The 20,881-nt window shown below is 38.9% G+C and overlaps 1 protein-coding gene and 1 pseudogene across 1 annotated transcript in view; both read left to right on the forward strand.

Moving 5' to 3' along the window:
* Positions 1 to 12,383: 12,383 nt before the first annotated feature.
* Positions 12,384 to 20,881, forward strand: part of LOC111344352 (uncharacterized) — a 13,900-nt gene continuing 5,402 nt past the window's right edge. The window contains exons 1-9 of the mRNA XM_022951579.2: positions 12,384 to 12,679; positions 14,145 to 14,190; positions 14,654 to 14,734; positions 15,100 to 15,132; positions 15,737 to 15,850; positions 16,163 to 16,251; positions 16,908 to 16,967; positions 17,679 to 17,733; positions 18,466 to 18,522. Coding sequence (XP_022807314.2) covers positions 12,485 to 12,679; positions 14,145 to 14,190; positions 14,654 to 14,734; positions 15,100 to 15,132; positions 15,737 to 15,850; positions 16,163 to 16,251; positions 16,908 to 16,967; positions 17,679 to 17,733; positions 18,466 to 18,522 — 730 coding nt within the window. The 5' untranslated portion in view covers positions 12,384 to 12,484. The remainder of the gene's footprint in view (positions 12,680 to 14,144; positions 14,191 to 14,653; positions 14,735 to 15,099; positions 15,133 to 15,736; positions 15,851 to 16,162; positions 16,252 to 16,907; positions 16,968 to 17,678; positions 17,734 to 18,465; positions 18,523 to 20,881) is intronic.
* Positions 18,739 to 20,881, forward strand: part of LOC148733276 (uncharacterized) — a 2,249-nt pseudogene continuing 106 nt past the window's right edge.

Raw genomic sequence — 20,881 nt, forward strand, 5'->3', positions numbered from 1 at the left:
TATGTGGGGCAAGGTTAGCCATATTGCTCGAGCCAGAGGCTCATGTATGAAATGCAAGACAACAACCCATCTATCCCACCCCAGGGGAGGACATAAAAAAAAAAAAAAAAAAACACAAAAAAAGCTACAAAAAAATAACCCATCCCTGCCACGTCAAATCTACATGGATACCACCAATGAAAAAATCAATAGCCCTTGAAAGCTATTTAGAAGAGGTTAAAAGTGACCTATCAGAAATAGAAATTACAGAGCCAAAAGGTAATTTGCTTCCGGCCGAACGCAAGGCACTGAGGGCCTTGAAACGTGACTCTGAGTTAAACCTCAAAAAGGCCGACAAAGGAACAACAACCGTAGTCATGAACAAACGCGACAAAATTTTGCCGTTCCTTTCCGAAATGACAGCCATTCTTTCAATCTTCCTTTCGTGATGCCAGGACAATTACCACTAAGAATTTTAACCTTTTCCTCGGCAGAAAAAAACGCAGATTCCAGAGTTATATGGTCAGACATGGAGTGTTTCTGGTGTTTCTCGAGAATCGTTGACCCGATAGCCTCGTCCTGAAACTGTAACTCCGCGGACTCTTTGCATTGCAGACACAAATGCGATAAGGGCTATTCTAAAAATGCGCACGATACTAACGCAACAATCCAATGAAGGAGAATTCTGAAAGTACTTCAGTTGCATTTTTATGGAACGCGACTTCGTCTCGGTCCCTTTAAGAGTAAAAAAAAACTCGGCTAATAACCAGCCATCTTGAGCTCACGTTTGGTCAACAACGCATACATAATTTTTTTTCTCAACTCGTGGCATGAGCAGGCGGTATTTAAAAATTCTGCGATCTGATTGGTTCCAAGAGCGGGCAGTATTCTCCTATCCTGCCCGCTCACAGCGGGCGGTATCCTATCCGTTGCGCGTTGAGTCTCTTAGTACATCTTTAGGTCCGTTGCAAACTTTCACAAATATACCGGCTGGTCAGCAGTTGTATGCAGAGATTTCGGTCACAAGCTTTTGCCGATACGTAACTTATTGATTCTCTCCTCCTTTTCTCTCTCAAATGGAAAAAGGCTGATTTGGTACCAAATGTGTTTTTTAAATAGATTGACATACGACCAACAAAATCGTTTGTAATTCAATAATCCTTCTCAAAAAGTAACTTAAAAAGCTACGACGAGAGGTATTTGCACTTAACAATTAAATTATCGATGTAACTTTCATTCATTTGCTATCAGACTGAATTCTCCAAAATAATTTATTCGTTGTAAGACGTTAAGCGAAGGTTTGAGTTCTATTATAGATAAAATTTCGCTAATTCTTTGCAAGTTCCAGCAATTTGGATATTTCTACCGTACATCTCACAACAGAAACCGAAGAAACTCTATGACTTCGAGGTGCATTACATCCCCTTGTGTCTAGCTAGAAAAAACATGTCATTTGACTTCAATTTTTCGGTGGAAAAAGGATTTTACAGACGCCTTTACAGCAAGCAAAAAAGCGACTGTCACAACTTCAAAATATACATTTAAATTTACTTACAATTTGACTTTCCTTGAAACTTGAAACCGAACAGAGCTTACTCTTCGTAGACTAAGCGTCTTGGAATATTCTTATTCTTATTCCTTCCATAAGACCAGCGAAGATAGAAAAGTCACAATGAAAGTAATTTACCTCGAGTTTACTTGCCCCAACTAGTGCTGTAGTTTTTTTCAAACGTGTCAGCGGGCTTATTTTTTTCCTTGCGCGATTTGTAATTTACAGATGCCAGATCGTGACAGAAAATGTTTGCTTTGAAGCCTTTAAAATCACCCTTATACGGTACGCAGATAAAATGTTTCAATGAAGCCTCTCTTTTTGATTTTCGCTCTGTTTTCTCTACCCTGTACTCGCTCAAAATTTTTCCGCTAATAGAGGATGTGAGTTACAGCCCTAAGTGATTCGATTTTTTTGAAAAGCATTTTGTTAAGTTTAACAAAAAACAATTAAAAATGTTAATCATCATCCTAGGTAGGTTCGTGTTAGGGGTTAAATGTGCCCTGTGTCTTGAGCACCGCCCTTGGCTTATGACGCGGCCCTCGGGCACAGTTTTTCTCAATACGGACCTCCCGCCTGGTTAATAACATATACATATATTGCAATTCACGATCTGTTTTCAGTTCGAAGTTTTCAACCAAAGCTATTTTTTTGATATGGGGAGTTCTTCCCAAAAAATAACTTTAAAATGTCGCTGACCTCTGTTTTCGCCTTAAAAAACACTTGGTAATAGAGACCTTTAATCTTTTAAAATTTGTTTGGATCGGACAGTTTGAAGATGTAAGCCCAAATTTTCTTCAACATTATCGCAGAGGCCCTTAAATAACTTAAGGAAGCCACTGATGTTATGTTTTCATTACATAGCAGTCTTGTGAACCCTGAAACGAGTTTTGTTGGGAAATCGTCCGGTACAGAAAATTCAAAATCGAATTTCACGACCTACTTTAAAACTGCACTTTATCAAACAGTGCTATGAGAAAGAGAGAGTTTTGGGTTATTGCATATTCTATCTTTAAAACACAGGTTGTTCAGAAAAAGAAATAACCGAATCATTACTGATAAGCGAGGCTTCTTTCGGCTGTTCTTCTTAAACTCGGAGTACCTATCATTCATATTCTCGATTTCCCAAGACCTAGCTAACAATGGTATCCAACAATTCATCAACTCACCATCATCCTGAATTTGACCTTTTATATTATCCATAATCACACGTATCCTTAATGTTGACGTCTATGAAGCTTTTCCAGTCTTTTTCTTGACTTTTCTTTCAGTTGCCAATCCTAGTAAGAAGGAAATATTTAGTAAAAACTTCTGAATGTGGCGAGGGTGGGGTCTTAAATCCGAGTGGCTCATATCTAGCCGTCCGTTACCCCTGTAACCTGTGACATCAAGACACCAAGTTAACTCCCTATTCTCTTAGGTAGGATGATAATGTATTGGATGTAACCTGCCTCTATTTTTGCAGTTTTTTCGGACAGTTCGCTGACCCCTTTTTATACTTTTAGAGGGAAAAACAGTTTTAAATAATGCTAAAGACGGAGATGTCACTAAGATATGGCTGTTTTTTAACCTTCGGCCATTTCGTCGGAGGAATCGTTGACCTACAGTTCATTCTCAGGAAGTACATTTTACGGGCAGGGGGGAAAGGGTGGGGGGGAAAAGGGTGGGGGGAAAGGGTGGGGGGAAAGGGTGGGGGGAAAAGGGTTGGGGGAAAATGGTGGAGGGGGGGACAATAGAGAGATGCTATTTTCCAATCAATCTAATTTCCAATCGATTGTTGTGCTAGATGGTCTTTAGCCAGGAATGAAAAACCAAACTTTCGAAGGCAAGAGTTCCTTTACTAACGTTGTTTCAAATCCAATTTAAAACTCGAGTTCTCTTGAAAGCGAGTTGGTCGATGCCTTTCCCATGCTTTTCCTGGAAAACGTTATCTATTCCAGACAGGGCGTATGCCTATAGGTGATTTTCATGTTACGTCATTGCCGCCATGTTAGTGGACGTAAACAACAGATATCCCATTAGCTCCTTTTGTTTGTCCACCTGCATTTGTTCCTTTCACTATTGTTACTTGTGTCTCTAGAGATTGGTTGGAAACCACCTATACGAAAATGTTTGTTTCTTATGACTCAAAGGCTCTCACATATCTTAGAATTTAATGCGCAGGAGTAAGAATGATATCTATAAACACCACCTGTGTAAGTGAGTCATTTTAGACATACCGCTTTTACATACTTTTCATAATAAAGATGTCCGCGAAGGAGAACAGTTGAATGAGTCTCTAAACCAATTTTTCGTCGTCCTGCCTTGAGGCGGGGCCCCTCAAGAGAAGTGGAGAAAGTGTTGCCCATCCATTAGTGATTGGAAGACCAGTAAACCCTCTCTCATGATAGCGCCTGGGCACAAGAGGGAAATTGCCTTTAACTGGATATCCTCTGAAATGCGCTCTCACATAGCTGGGAAACTGACACAAGGAGTGAGCATGAATGCCATAATGGATAATATCAGGGACACGCGGTTTGGCCAACTAACTAGAGACCACTTGTCAACTTGTGCGGACCTACGAAACATCAAACGACAATACAACATCGACTGTCAAGCAAAAGAAAGTGACGATGCCAGCAGCGTATTATACTGGGTGGAAGAAATGGAAAGAGAACAGTATAATCCAGTGCTGTGCTTTAAGCGTCAAGGACAAGACTCACCTGACGATGGGGGTGAAAAGAACGACTTTCTTTTGGGCCTCCAAACTGAGTTTCAGAAGCAATAGAGAAACGGCTGATGTACTGCGAGTCTTTTTCTCAAGTATCCGAAACAAATATGGAGATGTAAGAACAAAAATCTTCATGAGTGATGATGTTGAGGCGTGCCACAATGCTTGGGTTTCTGCGTTTGCCAGGCCTGACAAAAAATGCCTGTGTAGCTGGCACGTTGACCGCAGTTGGAGCTGTAAGATTAACGAATTGATTGAAGACAAAGATGAAGCTGAGGAAGTGTGTGCGGCTCTGAAGACGCCGCAAAACGAGATCGAGGAGGCTAATTTCAGACGCTCCTACAGCAGTTTCTGGCATGACTAAGAAACGTATCATAGCCTATGGCCACTTATTTCGAGAAAGAGTACGCCTCTCGACCACGAGAGTGGGCTACGTGCTTTCGCACTGGAACAAGAGCGAACACGAACATGTTTGTGGAAAGTTTCCATCGAACGTTGAAGAGGTCTACCTGGAGCGTAAGCAGAACAGACGTGTTGACCATCTGTTATCTACACTCCAAAAAATCGCTCGTGACAAGTCATATCAACAGCGGATTAGGGCGGAGAAGGGAAAAGTCACCATTCGTCAGCCGGAAAGTACCAAGAGACACAGGCAGGCAGATTAAATGCCAAGCAAACTAGTAACAAGACAGGATGCTGAGTCTTGGCAAGTTCAATTGATGGATGACCGAACGAAGATTTATCACGTAACAAGGGTTGATTCCTCAGTCTGCAAATGCCTTTTGCGCTGTTCCCTCTGTGCAGCCTGCGTGCACTCGTTCAAGTGCACCTGTCTTGATTATAGTATAAGAGGGGTTGTCTGTGTATATATCCATGCTGTCAATATTGCAGAGCCCGCGGCCAAAGATCCCAGAGACATTCCAAGTAACGAAATTGATGACAAACGCGAGGAACTGGGAAATTTCATTCAAGCCGACAAATAACTTCAAAACGACAAAGAGCTGGAGGATCTGCAGAGAAGTGCACTGGCTGCCATAAAAGAGCTGACAGATGTTATTCAAACTGCACCAAGCAAAGACACTGTCCACACAGCATTACGTCATATCTGCTCTGCCACTGCAGTTGCAAAGGGTCGATCGATAATTGGCAACGATCACCAGTACTTAAAAACCAATTCCTTTCCTGCTAACAAAAAGGCAGAAAATCAACGACGTTTCTTTTCTACAGGACGAAAAGAAAGGGTAGTAAGAAAAAAAGCTATTCTTCGTGACACTACAGCCCAAGAACTGCAAGAAATTTAACCGGATATTTGTGCTTTCTGCCTTTGTACTTTTCTGCCTTTGTACTTTTCTGCCTTTGCGCTTTTCTGCCTTTGTGCTTTTCTGCCTTTGAGCTTTTCTGTTTTGTGCTTTTCTACCTCTGTCCGAGAGCGGGTTCAAACCTGGGACAAGTATCTCCCATACTTACTCTTTGCTTCTAGAGAGGTTCCTTGTGAGTCCACTGGTTACTCGCCTTTTGAATTACTTTATGAACGTACGGTGAGAGGATCCCTCGCCGTTATCAAGGAGACTTGGTCTGAAGGACCATCCTCAAGAGACAATCTGATAACTCATGTCCTTGAGATCCGTAGAAGACTTGCAACAATGCAGCAAGTTGTTTGAGAGAACTTGAAGCAAGCTCAAGGTAAGCAAAAACGGTTGTATGATATTCATAGTTCAAAACGACGCTTAAAAGCTTAGTTTTGGTTCCCACCCCTGGGAGTAAGTTAGAATTGAGATGGCAAGGACCCTTCAAAGTCACTAGAGCACTAGAGGACGGATTGAATTATGAGCTCGACACGGGCAAGATGTACAAACAGCATCGCACTTATCACATTAATTTGCTTACTGAACTGGCAAAGCTGAGATGAAATGGCTGCTTTAGTAATGGCGAGTCCTCAGAGATGCCACTGCCGCACGAAAGCAATGTTTTCCCATTTGGTCATGGTGAGAATTGGAAAGATGCAGTGATCTCTGATGATTTGACGGAAGATCAAAGACGGCAGGTAAAAAACTTGCTACATGAGTATTCTGATGTTTTTTCAGGAAAACCAAATTTAACCAATGTAGCGGCGCCTAAAATCGATGCAAGCCGGATGGTACAATAAGGTTATGTGTTGATTACAGAAAAATCAATTCTGTCACAAAGATGGATGCTTATCCTATTCCCTCTATGGTACGTATGATTGAAAAGATCGCCTCTGCTAAGTATATTACTACAATTGATCTCAGAAAAGGCTACTGGTAGGTTTCCTTAAGGACCTCTACCATTGAAAAGTCCGCATTTATTACTACCGAAGACTTGTATGAGTTCTTAGTTATGCCATTTGGTATGAAAACACCTCCGGCATCCTTACAGAGGAAGATGTCTGAGGAGGTCTTGCAGGGATTAGATTTTGCAGATGCCTACATTGATGTCGAGGTTGACACGCCAACATCTTTTCTCCAACACCTTGTTGAGCCCCAACGGGTTTTGCAACGTTTACGAGAGTGCAAACTGAATCCTAGACCTTCTAAGTGTAAGATTGCAATGTCGACGGTGGATTTTGTTGGTGACAGACACAGCTTTGGTTCAAGCCATTAAAGAATATCCCAGACCAGAAACTAAGAATCAGGTAAGATCTTTTCTTGGTTTGATCGGGTATTATAGAAAATTTATCCCAAATTTTTCGGAACGGGCTGCTGTTCTTACCGACCTCACCAAGGATAAACACCCCTCTAAGGTTCAATGGAGTACTAATCATGAATTAGCTTTTCAGGATTTGAAAACTGCAATGCAGACTCTCCCTGTTTTGAGGCCACCATACTACATTTTCGTCTGTGCTTTTGCATAACGTGTTTGATTTGATGAAGGTCCATGTTAGATGTACAAGAACTGAAATAATTGCATTTCGTAGTGAATAATACCTGTTTTAAGTTCTTTGTAACAATGTTACAAATAAATCGTACTAATGATGGTATACCACTTATTTTTATTTGTTGTATTGCAGATTCACAAGTATCTTCATAGATCAATAAGGAGAACATGTACTTTGCTCTGACTGTTTGTTCAAAAAGACAAGTAATTCAGTAACTTGCAAGACACAATGTATTCCCACTGCAGTTGTTGAAAACTAAGTTTTCCAATTTGTTTTTTGTATTGTTTAAACTACTGGATAACATCCCATAGCTTTGAGCTTTAAGTTCGACTGAGATCTCAACTCCACCAATATCAAGACGTGTGTAAATCTGCCCGGCCCTTTTTAGAAGCCTGTTCAAGCCCATGTTATGTTAGAATTCATTTCCCTGGTCAGCTATGCAACAAAGGGTTCTGGAATTTTAATAACTACAAGATTTTGCTGCTGAGTAACATTGCATAAAGCCCCTACCCTAACCGCCTTCTGGTTAGCTCAATAGATAGAGCACTGGACTGTTGGGCGGGAGGTCGAGGGTTCGAGCCCCGGCCGGACCAACACTCAAGGTATCAAAATAATTGAGAAGAATATGCTGCCTTTCTATAACATCAAGAAATGGTTAGATATTCTAGTCTTCTAGGATAGAGATGAATAAATGGAGGTCCCGTCTCCTGCAGGGTTAGGGGTAGGAGACGTTCATTTCCCACGCACGAGATTACTGTGTGATGGATGTCCTCCCCTGGGGCGGGATGGGTGGGTTGTGAAGGCCGTAAGTTAGATAACCCATTGGGTTAATTACGTCACCTTCGTTAAATAAAGAATGTTGTTAATAAAATTGTAATAGATGGATAGATGGTACTTCCAATAGCACTCGTGTACCTGAGGGATGGCTTTTACCATATTTTTCTCTTACATGAGAATCAAATATAGCACCTATTATCAGTATGATAGATATTGACAACATTACATTCTTTTGTCAGAGTAAATGATGAGTAATTTTGTGACAAGAGGGGTTCAAAAGCCCTGTCTATAAACTTACTGTACTGATATCCCCTCAATTATTGGATCACAATAATGTAGATTACCAGTGTAGCTTTCACTTTAATTAAGCTAGTAATTTTTCTCGGAAAAAGCAATAATTGATGGTAATTCTGTTTGCATTAAATACACCTGTCCTTGTGACAGTGTTGAATACAATTAATTACCCATTTCCAAAATTTATTCCTTTTACCTTACTATAAATCAAAGCAATCAAACTTATAGCAATACATTGTTTTCCAGCATCTTCAACAAAGTCACATAATATCACTTTGACTATATGGTGCCTTGATTGTTAGAGTAGGATCAATACCATGGATAGGAGGCACAAGATTTGTTTCGATGTCATTACACAGACTCAGTGTAGCACAATGACCTATGTGGCTCGCATTCTTGTACTTGATAATGTATTACAGCCATAAAAATATCGATATTTTCTCAAAGACTCTACAACTCGACAATTTTCAATTCAGTGTTGACCACATAGAAAGCCATTTCTTTCTCATCTTGTGTACAAACTTGATACCGTCATTATTGCTCTTTGTTCTAAGTCTGCATTTGATGTAACCATACATTTTTGATGAGACGGGAATGTTTCTAAGAATTTGCCTGCACACCACTTTCTTTATTTTTTTTGTTTTTATGTGAGAGCTTTTCTATTTTTTTTTTTTTTTTTTTTTAACAGGTATTCTGACGGGCTCACAATCGAATCATCTTCGCAAATGGTACTCGCCATTGTTAATAATACAATGATTAACAAACCTCACTTAACAAGACCTGAATTCCTTTGCATGTTTTATTCATTTCGCAACATCAATTTTTGTAAGCACAACGCTGATTTTTCTCACTTTTGTTGCATAAATGACGCTACTTTGTCCCATACATCATCATATTCATTTGACACCACATTATTTGGTACCAAACAAACATTCCTGCGCAACAATATGAAAATTTGTTACATCGCTCACAACGCCTGTGGGCAAAATGAAGCGAATCCTCTGTTCTGATTGGCTACCCGAGGGGGCAAGATGGGCTCAGGATTGCACGCATTGATCCCGCACATGAAAAAAAAAAAAAAAAAAAAAAAAATAGAATTAGAGCAAAAAAAAGAACTCCAGCCATCATAACGTCACACTTGGTTAATAACGCATATATAATATACGTACAAAAGCGACAAAACTAATGGAACGAATTGGAAAATAAAAGCTGATAATGTACTCTGTTTGAGCAAAAACATAACAAACGTAAGCTTAATAATCACGATAGGGGTCACATAAATAAATCAATTACGTCTATCCTCACTCTGACGAAAGTCCAACATGGCATCTCTGTTATAGTTTCCTAGTTTCTGATCACGAGGCACCTTGTCTTTAGTAGCAAATGTTCTCCTGTCACTCTGTCCACATTTTCTGTCACTGATAACTCATTTGATTTCCAGTTTGATCCTAGTGAGACCTTCGCTTTTGATTCTTTTGGTATTTTGAGGCGGAACGACCCGTTTCGAAGTATACGCTCATTACACACGCCATTTTTTAGAGTTGGTCTATCGCGAACGGTGTGTGGGTCTGTCTGTTTGAGCGTAGAAAAGATGACGCCATAACATATTCAACATGGCCGCCATTTTCGACCTTGTGGAAAGAAAGTTGCGCCTTTATGACGTGTCTGCGGTATTCCCCATTGCACGTGACTAAGCTTTGTGGAGAAACCCGAGGGTAAACCTATATTCGGTCGCCCGACTAAAAAAAACCTAGTAGACCTTTTTTTTTTTTTTTTTTATCATATCTTAATAGTAATACTATTGTAAATAGATTTAGTTTACTGTGGTTTTAAATTATCGTATTCCTGTAAGTAAATAATTCATTTCATTGTATTATCGTTATTGTTAGTTACTTTATTGTCTTACCTAGAATAATAAATATTTGTAGGCCTACGTTTAGTTGTGTTATGGCGTGTCTTCTCGGGCTTGTTTGTGCTTGGTGTTTTGTGTGTGTTAGAGGGCGCCCACCATTGTGGCGTAGTATCGTCACACTGGCATTAATCACCTCGAATTGAGGCCTTGTATAACTTGTTTCATAGGAATTATAACATCCCCGATAAAATCTACAACCTATTATTCATTTATCACGAAAATAGCTCAGAGCAGTCAGTGTTCCTGTTTACACATTTACACAACAAACGCAACTCTTCCGGTCCGATGTTAGATGATATATTTAATCTGAAAACGAAGTGATCAGGATGGCGGAGGTGACCGCTCGTAGAAAGAGATAGTCTAGAAATACCTTTTTATACTCTGAAATAAGAAAAAAAGGCCATGAATTTTGAGCTTGATTTTCGACTGAGAAAGAAGTTGAAGGAAAAGAAAAATGAAATATTGATATAAAATATACATGGTATAAGCCCCCCTGGACCCTCCGATTTCGTGGTAGGATGTTATTCACCATTTAGCTTCATTGACCTGTTCGGCGGGCTGGGCCTTATGTAAAGTTTATACGTGTCGAATGTGCGCATGCTGTATGTTGCCAGGATCAGCAATGAAGAAAGCTCCACGTGTGTAAACATCCACAACAGAATTACTCATACAAAGTAGTGCTTGCATGGGTAAATGCAAAAGGATAAATTAAGCGAAATGAACGACACAACAAGGTAAACTTCAAGTTACTGGAGCCATGACGTCACGGCCTCAAGTTATAAGTGCTTTGCATGTTTGTCTGTTTGCTTTACCCCTTTTTATTTTGGTTACTTTTGTTTTGCCAATTTACTCGAACCGCCACCGTACCCGTAACGTGAAGAACTTATCTTGACTGAATTAATTTCTTTACGTCAACGGGTCACTTTAAACTCTCTTTCCTCTTCTGTGTTTGTTTGTTTGTTTAATCTCTTGTCGGCAATCTTGTGGGAGAGTAGTTTAAGATCGTTAATTTCATTTGTTTTGTGCTCAATTGCATTGCTTTCTGCAAAATTTTAAGGCACCCTCACGGTTGGCAGATAAGAAAAGCTTATGCAATTTTCAATTGGATGTTATGAATATCCATTGTTGCCATAAATTGAGGTCGCTGTTTACTAATTGTCTGCTAACGTTGGATTTAAATGCCACGGCAACGCAAATCGCGTGATGAACGTCATGATTAACATTACAACTATACATTACATTTCAATCCTGCTGAATCCCCAAAAATCATTTTTTCTCCTAGTCGTAGTGTAGTTATTGTCAGCCATATGTTTGTAATATTGATAATGATAAATGATCATTGTCATAAATAAGGCAGGTGTTGCGAAAACGAAGACCCTCGAAAACGAAGACCTAACACCTAAGACCCGGTCTTCGTTTTAGTAGTACGAAAAGGAAGATCCCCGGTCTTAGTTTTCGTAGTACGAAAACGAAGACCCTGTAAACAGGAAACCGTAGAAATTACGAGTTCAACACACATTAAACAGCAACAACGCTTAGTAATATAATGCATTACACTTCACGCGTTTCTTTCCATTATTATACTGCCAGTACTACTGGCCCATCTTGTCTGTTCTGTTTCGCTATGCTAGCCAATTTGGTGTTGATATTCTCGAAGGTACAAAAACGAAGACCTTTATTAAAAGCGGAAAATCCTTTGAAAGTACGATTGAAGACGGGTCCTGAGCACTAGTAATTGTTATTTCAGCTTTTAATATGTTCAGACAGTTCGCGCGTGGTTTTTCGTGTTCCTTCTTCAGCAACCGCTGCTTTCGGCTCTTGAATTTGTTTTTCTATGCAATGAGTCCAAGTTTGGAACAGACATCCCCGTCTAAGGAGCGATCGCAATATTTTAGGGCCTCGATCACTAAGGTTAAGCAGGCTTTATTCGGGCTCTTAATAAAGGGTCTTCGTTTTCGTAGTGCGAAAACGAAGACCCTGCATTAGCCGAAAGAATTGCTTACTTTTTAACGAGAATTTTCCGGCAGAGAAGGGTTAACGACCGTCAGAATCTATTTTAGCTACGAAATACAATAGATATAGATTATTTATTGACAAAACCCAAGAACCATTTCCTGTACAGAACGCGTTCTATGCTATTCTGTCACGCAATGCTAACTATAAATCAAAGGCGGCTATCGTTATACGTGATGTACGTTGACCCTTTAAATGCCCTACCATGCGTCACATATGTGAAACAAAGCATCACGTGTTCGAGATTACTGAACAGGATAATTATAAAGGGCCAGGCCGCGATTGTGAACGTCACTCAAGCAAGAGTTGTACTTTTATTACACTTGAATACAGAGGAAGCTCGACGATAAAAAAATGTGCGAATCTTTCTTTGACAGGGTCCTCGTTATATTCATTTGGAGCAATGTTGCATTCAAGTTTGTGCAGTGCCGGAGCACCCCCGGGACTCACTTCACTGATGAAACGAGGTTCGCTGGGCACATGGAGCTCTGTTTGAACAGATGTGGCAACCGATTTCAAACCGATGACGCGGGAATATTAAGCGGAGAGGTGACTGAGCATTTCTTATATTTTCAATGGTGATAAATTTACTTTAAAGACAAACTGATTGTTACGAATATAGACAATGACGATATGCATGAAAGAGCTTCAGCAAGTCAATGATTTAGTTCGGCAACGTGTAATGTTTCAGTCATTTCCAATTCTGCCATTTTTTTCTCCTTGGAGATCTTTGCAATCTTAATTTGTTCAGGGTCTCTTCAGAGTAGACCGTTACTTTAGCTGTTCCAATTGTGAGGAAATTTTTAGCCTGTTAATTCAGAAATCGCAGCTCACTAAAGGAAATAAATAGGTTTCATTTTTAGAATATTTATCGTGGTAACATGTGGGGTTGTAATGAGAAAAATGCGAGACCCGCATCTGAGCTTTCCTTCCTCCTTTCTCGTAAATGCACATCGAAATTTTTTAGGAAACAATATTTATGCAAGATCCTTGAAATAGAGTCAGCTAGTAAACCGGGCACAGCATTGAAAGGCACTAAGTACTAAAGCAAAAAATCTTAAACTTTTTTATACTGAATCGTGCTGTTCGCCAACCACTTGTTCAAAAGAATGAACTGTACGCACGTATTCATGTGTAAAGTGGCAAGTTGACGAAAATCATAACTGCAAATTGTTTTTTGCCTCAACTTAGTCTTTGAACCTAAGAACGCTTTTATCGACTGTATACCAACGCACGTGTTCTTGTGTAAACAGGCAAATTGACGAAAATCATAATTGCAAATTCCTTTTTGTCTCAACTTAATCTTCGAATCTAAGAATGCTTTCACCGACTTCGATTAAATGGAAAGGTGGATTTGATATCTCCTGAAATGATCTCCCTCATTCATGAGGCCACTTTTACTTAAGAGCTGCCGCCCTTTCTTTTACTTTTACGCGGGGTTTCATTTTTGGAACGCGTCAAAGTGGAAAAGAAAGTTGTCCTTTATTTCTATAATTCAAGCGTTATTCCAATGGCAGTGCTGGTCCAATTTATTGCAAACGTTTTCTAGCGCTGCTATCCGGAGACATCTCAGGAGAACTAAAGCAGGAAGGTATAAATGGAACTAGGGGGGGGGGGGGTATTTTGGCAACGGTGCCAATATTTTCTTTTGCAATTATCATTATCATAGATAACTCGATATGAGGTTTTCCGGTTGCGCTGGAATCAAGTTCCTTCTTTCAGTATTTGGATTTCCCGGGTAGCAATAAAACATAACTCATCACTAATCACTTGTTGTGTATAGAGAGAATTACACCAATGATAACAATTGCATCGTCAAATTTCCAGGCATCGCGCTATGCTTTACGTATTTGTGCAATTTGGGATAATTACATAGATCACCAAAAAGATAAATTTCAATTCGACAGCAGTGGGGGAGGAAATCACGCAAAGAATTTTGAGCTGGGAGAATGGGTAGTATTAAAGCCAAGCAGATATTGGAAGGATTAATTGTAAGTTCCGTCATTCCTTATAGTTGTCTAATCATCAGATGTGTTATGACAAGTGCCTTCTAGCAAGAGGTAATTTTTTGAAATTTTAATTGACATAGACGGAGTGAAAAATGGCGATACTCTTCTCAGCGGCATTTGATGCATGTATTGTATGTCATATATTTGAGATGTTTTGTGGATTATAACCTAGTTTATCTTTACTCAACGTTACAATGCCATGAGCTTTAAATTTTAATCAGTCTGCGCCATTCCACTCCCTCAAACGGAACTCCATTCTTTTGCTAATCTGTGTTTCTACCATCTCTTCTATTCATACGCGTTTCGTGTATTCGATATATGCTTAAGGCCATCGTTCGCTCATTTTGAGAGCACCAGGGTAAGGGGACAGGTGGATATGTGTATGGATTATTTAATCTAGCTGCGAAAATGTCTAACAAAGTACTTGTGTTATTTATACCGTAAGCTCGTATACTTGTGACAGAGTAAGCTGTTATTGATATATCTTAAATTAATTTTACTCCAATGTTGATAGGGAAATTTAATTCTGTTGTGGATAATCAGGATGTTTCATTCAGTGAGGAATTTACGTCATCTTTCAAGAGAATCAAACGCGGTAAGCTTGTCTATCAACAATCCATACTACCCGAGTATCATGGCTTGGCCAAAGATGGCTCCCAATTTATTTCTCTCCATAATCATCATTGTTGTAGTTTTGGAAAAGAACAGTTCGATAGAAGATAAAGCAATCACATTTAAAATCTTCAATATTATGATATCTTTTGGATTTATGGGTGGAAAATTTCAAATATAATTATGGATGTGAAAGTTAATGAATAGATTTCGAGACCCGTGCTGATCTGTGTCTACGTCCTCCAAATAGCCCATGATTGATAAATCAATCAATTTTTTTAATTCCAGCAAAGTGCTCAATAAACAAAAGCGACATTTTTATTGATATTTTCCTCCTTTCTCATTCAGAAATTCCAGGGAGCGAGAAAAATGACAGAGACGGTAAGATCAAAATATACTTTCTTTCTGATAACAATTTTGTTTTATTTTTCTATTAGTTGACAAAAATGTGAATAAAGTATCGTTACAGCCACTTCTTCATTAAGCAAGCTAAATTTTCAAAGGTCAGTTATGGTCAAAAACTTCTGAAGGGTTTTCGTTTTTTCTAAATTCAACTTTTAGCACGTCTCTATGTTGGGTACTGTTTAGTGGTATGGTAGGTTTTTGGGATCTAAGTAATAAATTAGTTAGGTATTTGTTATCATACTAACTTCCTATCGTGTTTTATTGTTGGTTTGGAGAAAGATGATCTAAAGGTGCATTGGGCAAAATAAATAACCCTTCAGCCATATTTCGATCCCATGTATGTGAATTTAAAATGTATTATAAAAGGTGGCATAGTTTTATTATTTTCCTTGGGGAAATGGTTTAGAAGCGATAGTTTTCGTTTCTCGCACGAGTTTTTGGTTCACTGTCTGTTTGTGTGACTTAGTTTTACAGCGTTATGGTTTCAGGAGCTCCTAGAACACCAGTCATGTACTTTGTACCCTCGTATTTTATTGAGGTACTCCTGATTATATTACCTAAATTTTGTTTTCAAACAAAGCCTGCTTAATGAACAGTCCAGGCACTTTCATGCATCCTGATACGAAGGTAACATTCCAAGAACCCAGGAACAGTGGAAGTTTTATGGCAAATGTAAAGTGGGAACCTCTGCTAAGTATGTAATGTAACGAAAGTATGGCAGCAATCAAGTAAAATTATAGTTAGTTTTATTTCTCTTGCATTGTTGTTGGCACATTCCTAATTTAGAATGAAAATTTGCTCTTACGATCATATATACAACATAAAGTTATAGGAAGAATGAAAAGCACATAACATAACTATTTAACAGTAATAAAACTCATGGTGCTCAGTATAAATGGGAGTCGAAATAGAAAATTGATAGTAGCAATAATGATAGTGAGAATGATGCTAATAACGATTATCATAATGATAATAGTGGAATAGTTAAGTATATATTTTTTTCCAGGTGACGCTTTTAATTGGACTGGATACAGATTGATTTACGCCGTTGGTATGGTATCTGAAGCTATCCTTAAATGCGTGGACCTTTATAAGGTGAGAGCCGCTAAAACCCGGAAAACCTTAAAGAGGTTTTGATCTCCACTCCTTCCTATCCTCTCAACGGATATTTTAAAATTTGTCCAATCTCGATGGCTTTACGTTAACTTTACCCCCTTAACAGTGCTCCCAGCCCAACGTTTTTCCAAGGTGCCATTTGGCCACCAAAATTGTTTTGAATGGTCGCCAGAAATGACAGCAACAGAAAAACAAACAAACAAACAAAAAAACAAACAAAAGACGATTTGATTTATCCAGCATCGTTTACCACATCATATAAACAATCAAGGAGTAAAAGGCTATGACAGTATTAATAATATCGAAGCAAAAGTTAATCTCACTTTTCCCTGAGGCCTAAACCTGCCTTAGAAATGAAAGTTACATCTTCTACGAACAGTGAAAGCGGGTCGCCAGTTTTGCAACCTTTGCTGATTTAAGTTGCCAAAATGTTCTTTAACTTGCCACGGTTTCCAAAAAGGTCGCAGCTTGGAGCACTGGCTTATGAGGCCGTCAGTACTGAAAAAAATGATCAGTAGTTAATCTCATGATCTCAATCTTTAAACTGGTCTAAGCGCTAGGTTTAATTAAGTAATGCTATAATTCAACCTTGGAGAGATGAAAATAGATGAACTGTACTAACAATTTTATTTCAGAACGAGACGAGTTATTTTATAAGCAGTGGTCTACCGAATGACACGCGCTTGCGACTCAGTGTAAGTCTATCCAAATCCCTGATCTTTGTTGGGTTTTAGGGAGAAGGGAAGGAGGAATTATGACAGCACTATTGACTTACTTCGAAAAACTAAAGAGACAAAAGTAAATTTTTAAAATTGTTGAGGTGTGAAAGGTAGGCGTTCTTACCACATAATCTATTATACAGTTTTGTTTGAGGGCTTCAATGCATCAACACAAAAATGCATTCGTGGCGTACTCCCCGGCTGCTTGATATGTGTCGGGTAAAATATAAGGGGCATAGTCCCCAAGCCGGACTATGCCCCTTATATTTTACCCATGCATCAATGAAGTCTTGTTTAGAAAATGCACCGTCAAGAATGATATTGCACGAAAGAAAGTACGTGCGGGAAATTCGATGGGGATAGTTGATCAAAGAATCTCTTGAAAGTCTTAATACCCTAAACATACTCTAAGGCATAAGGTGCGATTCCTTTTTTCGTGCAGATCTATTACAAATAGTCCAGAAAACGTCCTTTATAAACGTTCAAATGGTGATATGTCCTTTGAAGTAGCGTGAAATTTGCAGTACATGCATCGGTGACTCATTTACGTTGATGATCGATGTAAAAACTGCAAGTCCTTCAGAGATAACTTCACTTGTTGAGCTGCCTGACAAACTGAACGAAATTTATGTTGTTATGTTTTTGTTTTATCATAATTTTGTGTTTTTTTTTTTTGTTTTTTGGTAGGTTGTTTCCATACCATTTTCCTCCAGCCACAGTAATTTTACCTTGTCCATAGACTGTAAGTCTCTTTAAAAGTTTTAGGTGAACCTTGGAAACCAATGTACATACTTTGTATAGTGTTTATTGTTTTTATTTTTTTCTGCCGTAAGCCAAAGACTGAAGGCTGTGTAGTTTCTCTCTCTTAATTTTGTTGCAAAGTTTGTACTATTCAAACTGAGTTTAGATATTGAGGGTTATTTACAGTCTGACTCCTAAATGTAATAGCTTACCTCGCCATAAGTGGTGTGAATGTCGCCTTTACTTTGATTTCCTTGCTACGATGTAAAGTAGCTTGTGAACAGTTCTCGTAGCCACCCTCAACGTAACAAACACCATTGTGACTAGACATCCATGCGTTTTGATCAAATAAGGGTACAATTGTGCTGTGATTAGTGCAGGTTGCATTCCTCACTAAGTGCACATTTCGCCAACCAACTCCTTTGTGGCGAATTTGTTTGATTTGCTAGATTCCTAAAGGTCAAAACGTTATCGGAACTAGTAACATTTAAGATGACGTGATTGCTAGATCTGGAATAGGAAACTTAGTCTAACCATTTGTCAATCGAATATAAAATCTTATATTTTTCTGAATTAATCAGTTTAAATTTGTCACAATGTTAGATCGAAGGGTGTAACCACCAACCGTGCCCCTTAGAGACAGAGTGTTTCCTGTCTCTTACGATTTTTTTTCTTGCCTAATTTTTTTTCTTGTCTAATTTTTTTTCTTGTCTAATTTTTTTTTCTTGTACAGGCCATATTCCATGTCATGAGAAGCCAACGATGAGTGGCATATCAACCCTGAATACAAGTAAAGAAAATTTGATTGTCGTTTTTCGCTGAACGTTCTTCAACGGACCTCTTTCAGAAATGGCAGGCCTCGTTTACCCTTCTAACACAATGTATATTAGCCTTGTCGGCCTAACTAGACTCTCAGAGCAAACAGACGAGAAAGAGAAAAATAGAACTTTTACTCATAAGCGAGGCTAAGAAGGGTTATTTAAATGCGCACAAAAGAATGATAGTCATGGCCACTTTTTATGATAGAGGTCTGTACCTTAAACTTCGTTTCCGTTTAACATTATTGACTTCTTTCAAAGTTGAATTTGTTCAGTATTTCTTTTTGGCACTCTAGGCCTTCACCTTCTTCTCTTTCTACTTTATCAGTGTTGCGGAGGTGTAATGAATGATGGTCTTCTATGATTGAAACATGTATTTTGTGATCCTTACTTTACTGACACACAACTATCTTAAAACGAAGCACATCATACAAGTGCTGTCGATGACAACGTATATTTAAGGTGGCTGAACACAGTTTTCGCGCACGCTTTTGCTGATGCAATTCAGAGCGCGCACAAGGATTGCAAAAAGCAAACAGGCCTTCAATAGAGCGGTCATTTTATTTACTCAACACGTATCCGCACTATCTGTGCTATTTTTCTCTATAGTTGCCGCAGTGTATTTGAGGGCTTTAATCTTTTATTACAAAGACATGTAAGAAAAGTTAACGGTGCAAAGAACCCAGCAATTCTCAGCTTTTTTGTCGTTACCGAAAGAACCAGTTAAATGCAGCGCATGCGTAATAAGTAAAAAAATTGCGATTGAATGGAAAATTGCTTTCTCGGAAATATGCCTATTTCTTGAGAACCACCCATTACATTTTCACGAAATTTGGCTTTAGGAAATAAGTGGAGTATTGAAAAAAATTAATTTTTAACAAAGGAAAGAGATAATCGAGTGAACCTTCAACAAGGGATAATTAAAGATCTCTCCGTTAAATTGTTTGCAAAATGGTGTTAACTTGTGAGTATCGTTACAAGCTCCTTGTATGCAAATTATATAGAAAATCCAGTGACTAGATTTTCTACAAATAAAAAAAATTGATTTTAAAGGTCTGTTTACATTTATTCATGTCGTCATGGCAACGGCACATACGTCAGCTTAACTATCAAAAAAACAAAGTTTGTGTTGTTAACTTGCTTGCTGACAGTTTTGGCGACCGAGAGATCAAGGGTGTTGGAGAAAAAGGGTGAAAGAAACACAGGTGTGAAAAACTTTGTTCAGCCACCTCAAGAAAGCAATGAAACTTTCCCCGCTTTTCTTGCAATTTCCGTCTTATGAAATGATATTTTAATGTTCCCCAGAAAAAAAGATATTCTTGTAGGTTTAAAATTTGAAGGCAATACAAAACGCCACCGCTTATCGGCAAAGAAAATTGATGCCAACTGTTATCCTTTTTTTCCTTTCGTGTTCTATATAGACCGAATGCAAATATGGCGGATTACTCGGACGGCCCGGTACTATTAGCGTGGAAGCGAGGCTAGTCAATCCTCTGATGCTTTGTTTTGAATACGCGTCCTTTTTTCAGTTCGTTTTAGTGTAATCATTTCGCGATGCTTTCGTTCTTCTGCGAACCCAAATGCAATCAGAAAGGTTTTTTATTTTAACTTTCCTAAAGCGCCTTTGATAAGAAAACAGTGGATACACGCAATCCGTCCAGAGGAAGACAAGGACTTCGTCATAACAGAGCGTACGGAAGTCTATCAACGGACGGATTTATGTCAAGGAAGACGGTATTCCTTCAAAATTTGACTGGTCAGGACCTTCTCCTAAAAACGAAAGGCCCCGACTGAACGGCAACCGCTGCCTGCGAAGAAAAAACTGCTCACCGAAGACAACTCTCAATGCTCTGATAAGTATGTGTCTGTAAACAACGAAGTGCAAGAAACCGTCGAGATGTCCTCCTTTGAGCCAAGTACAAGCTTCGAAGAAAACACATCTATAACCCCAATTTAGAAAGGCAAATCGCTGAACAAAGCACGAAGATCGGTGAACTAGTAGAGAAATTGAAGCACGCAGAAAGTGAAGTAAACAAACTTCGTCGCGAAAACATCGAATTGACTGAGAAATTGACAGAGTGCGATCGTTTCACGACGGGCCAAATGTTTTTATGAGAACCCTCTTCTCAGACGACAAAGCACAATGAGAAATCCGTCTAGTGGCTTGAGCTTTCGGCGATGTCCTTTCTTTGCAGCTTGAACATTTCCTCTCATCGTCAGAGTCTGAATTATAAAAGTCTTCAGGGACATCTGTCACACCGCCTCTGGAGCGAATGTTTGTACAATTGTCTCCAGGATTTAAATACTCGAAAATAGACCTAAAAGTCGCAT

This window comes from Stylophora pistillata, chromosome 4, assembly GCF_964205215.1.
Source record: "Stylophora pistillata chromosome 4, jaStyPist1.2, whole genome shotgun sequence".
Lineage (NCBI taxonomy): Eukaryota > Metazoa > Cnidaria > Anthozoa > Scleractinia > Pocilloporidae > Stylophora > Stylophora pistillata.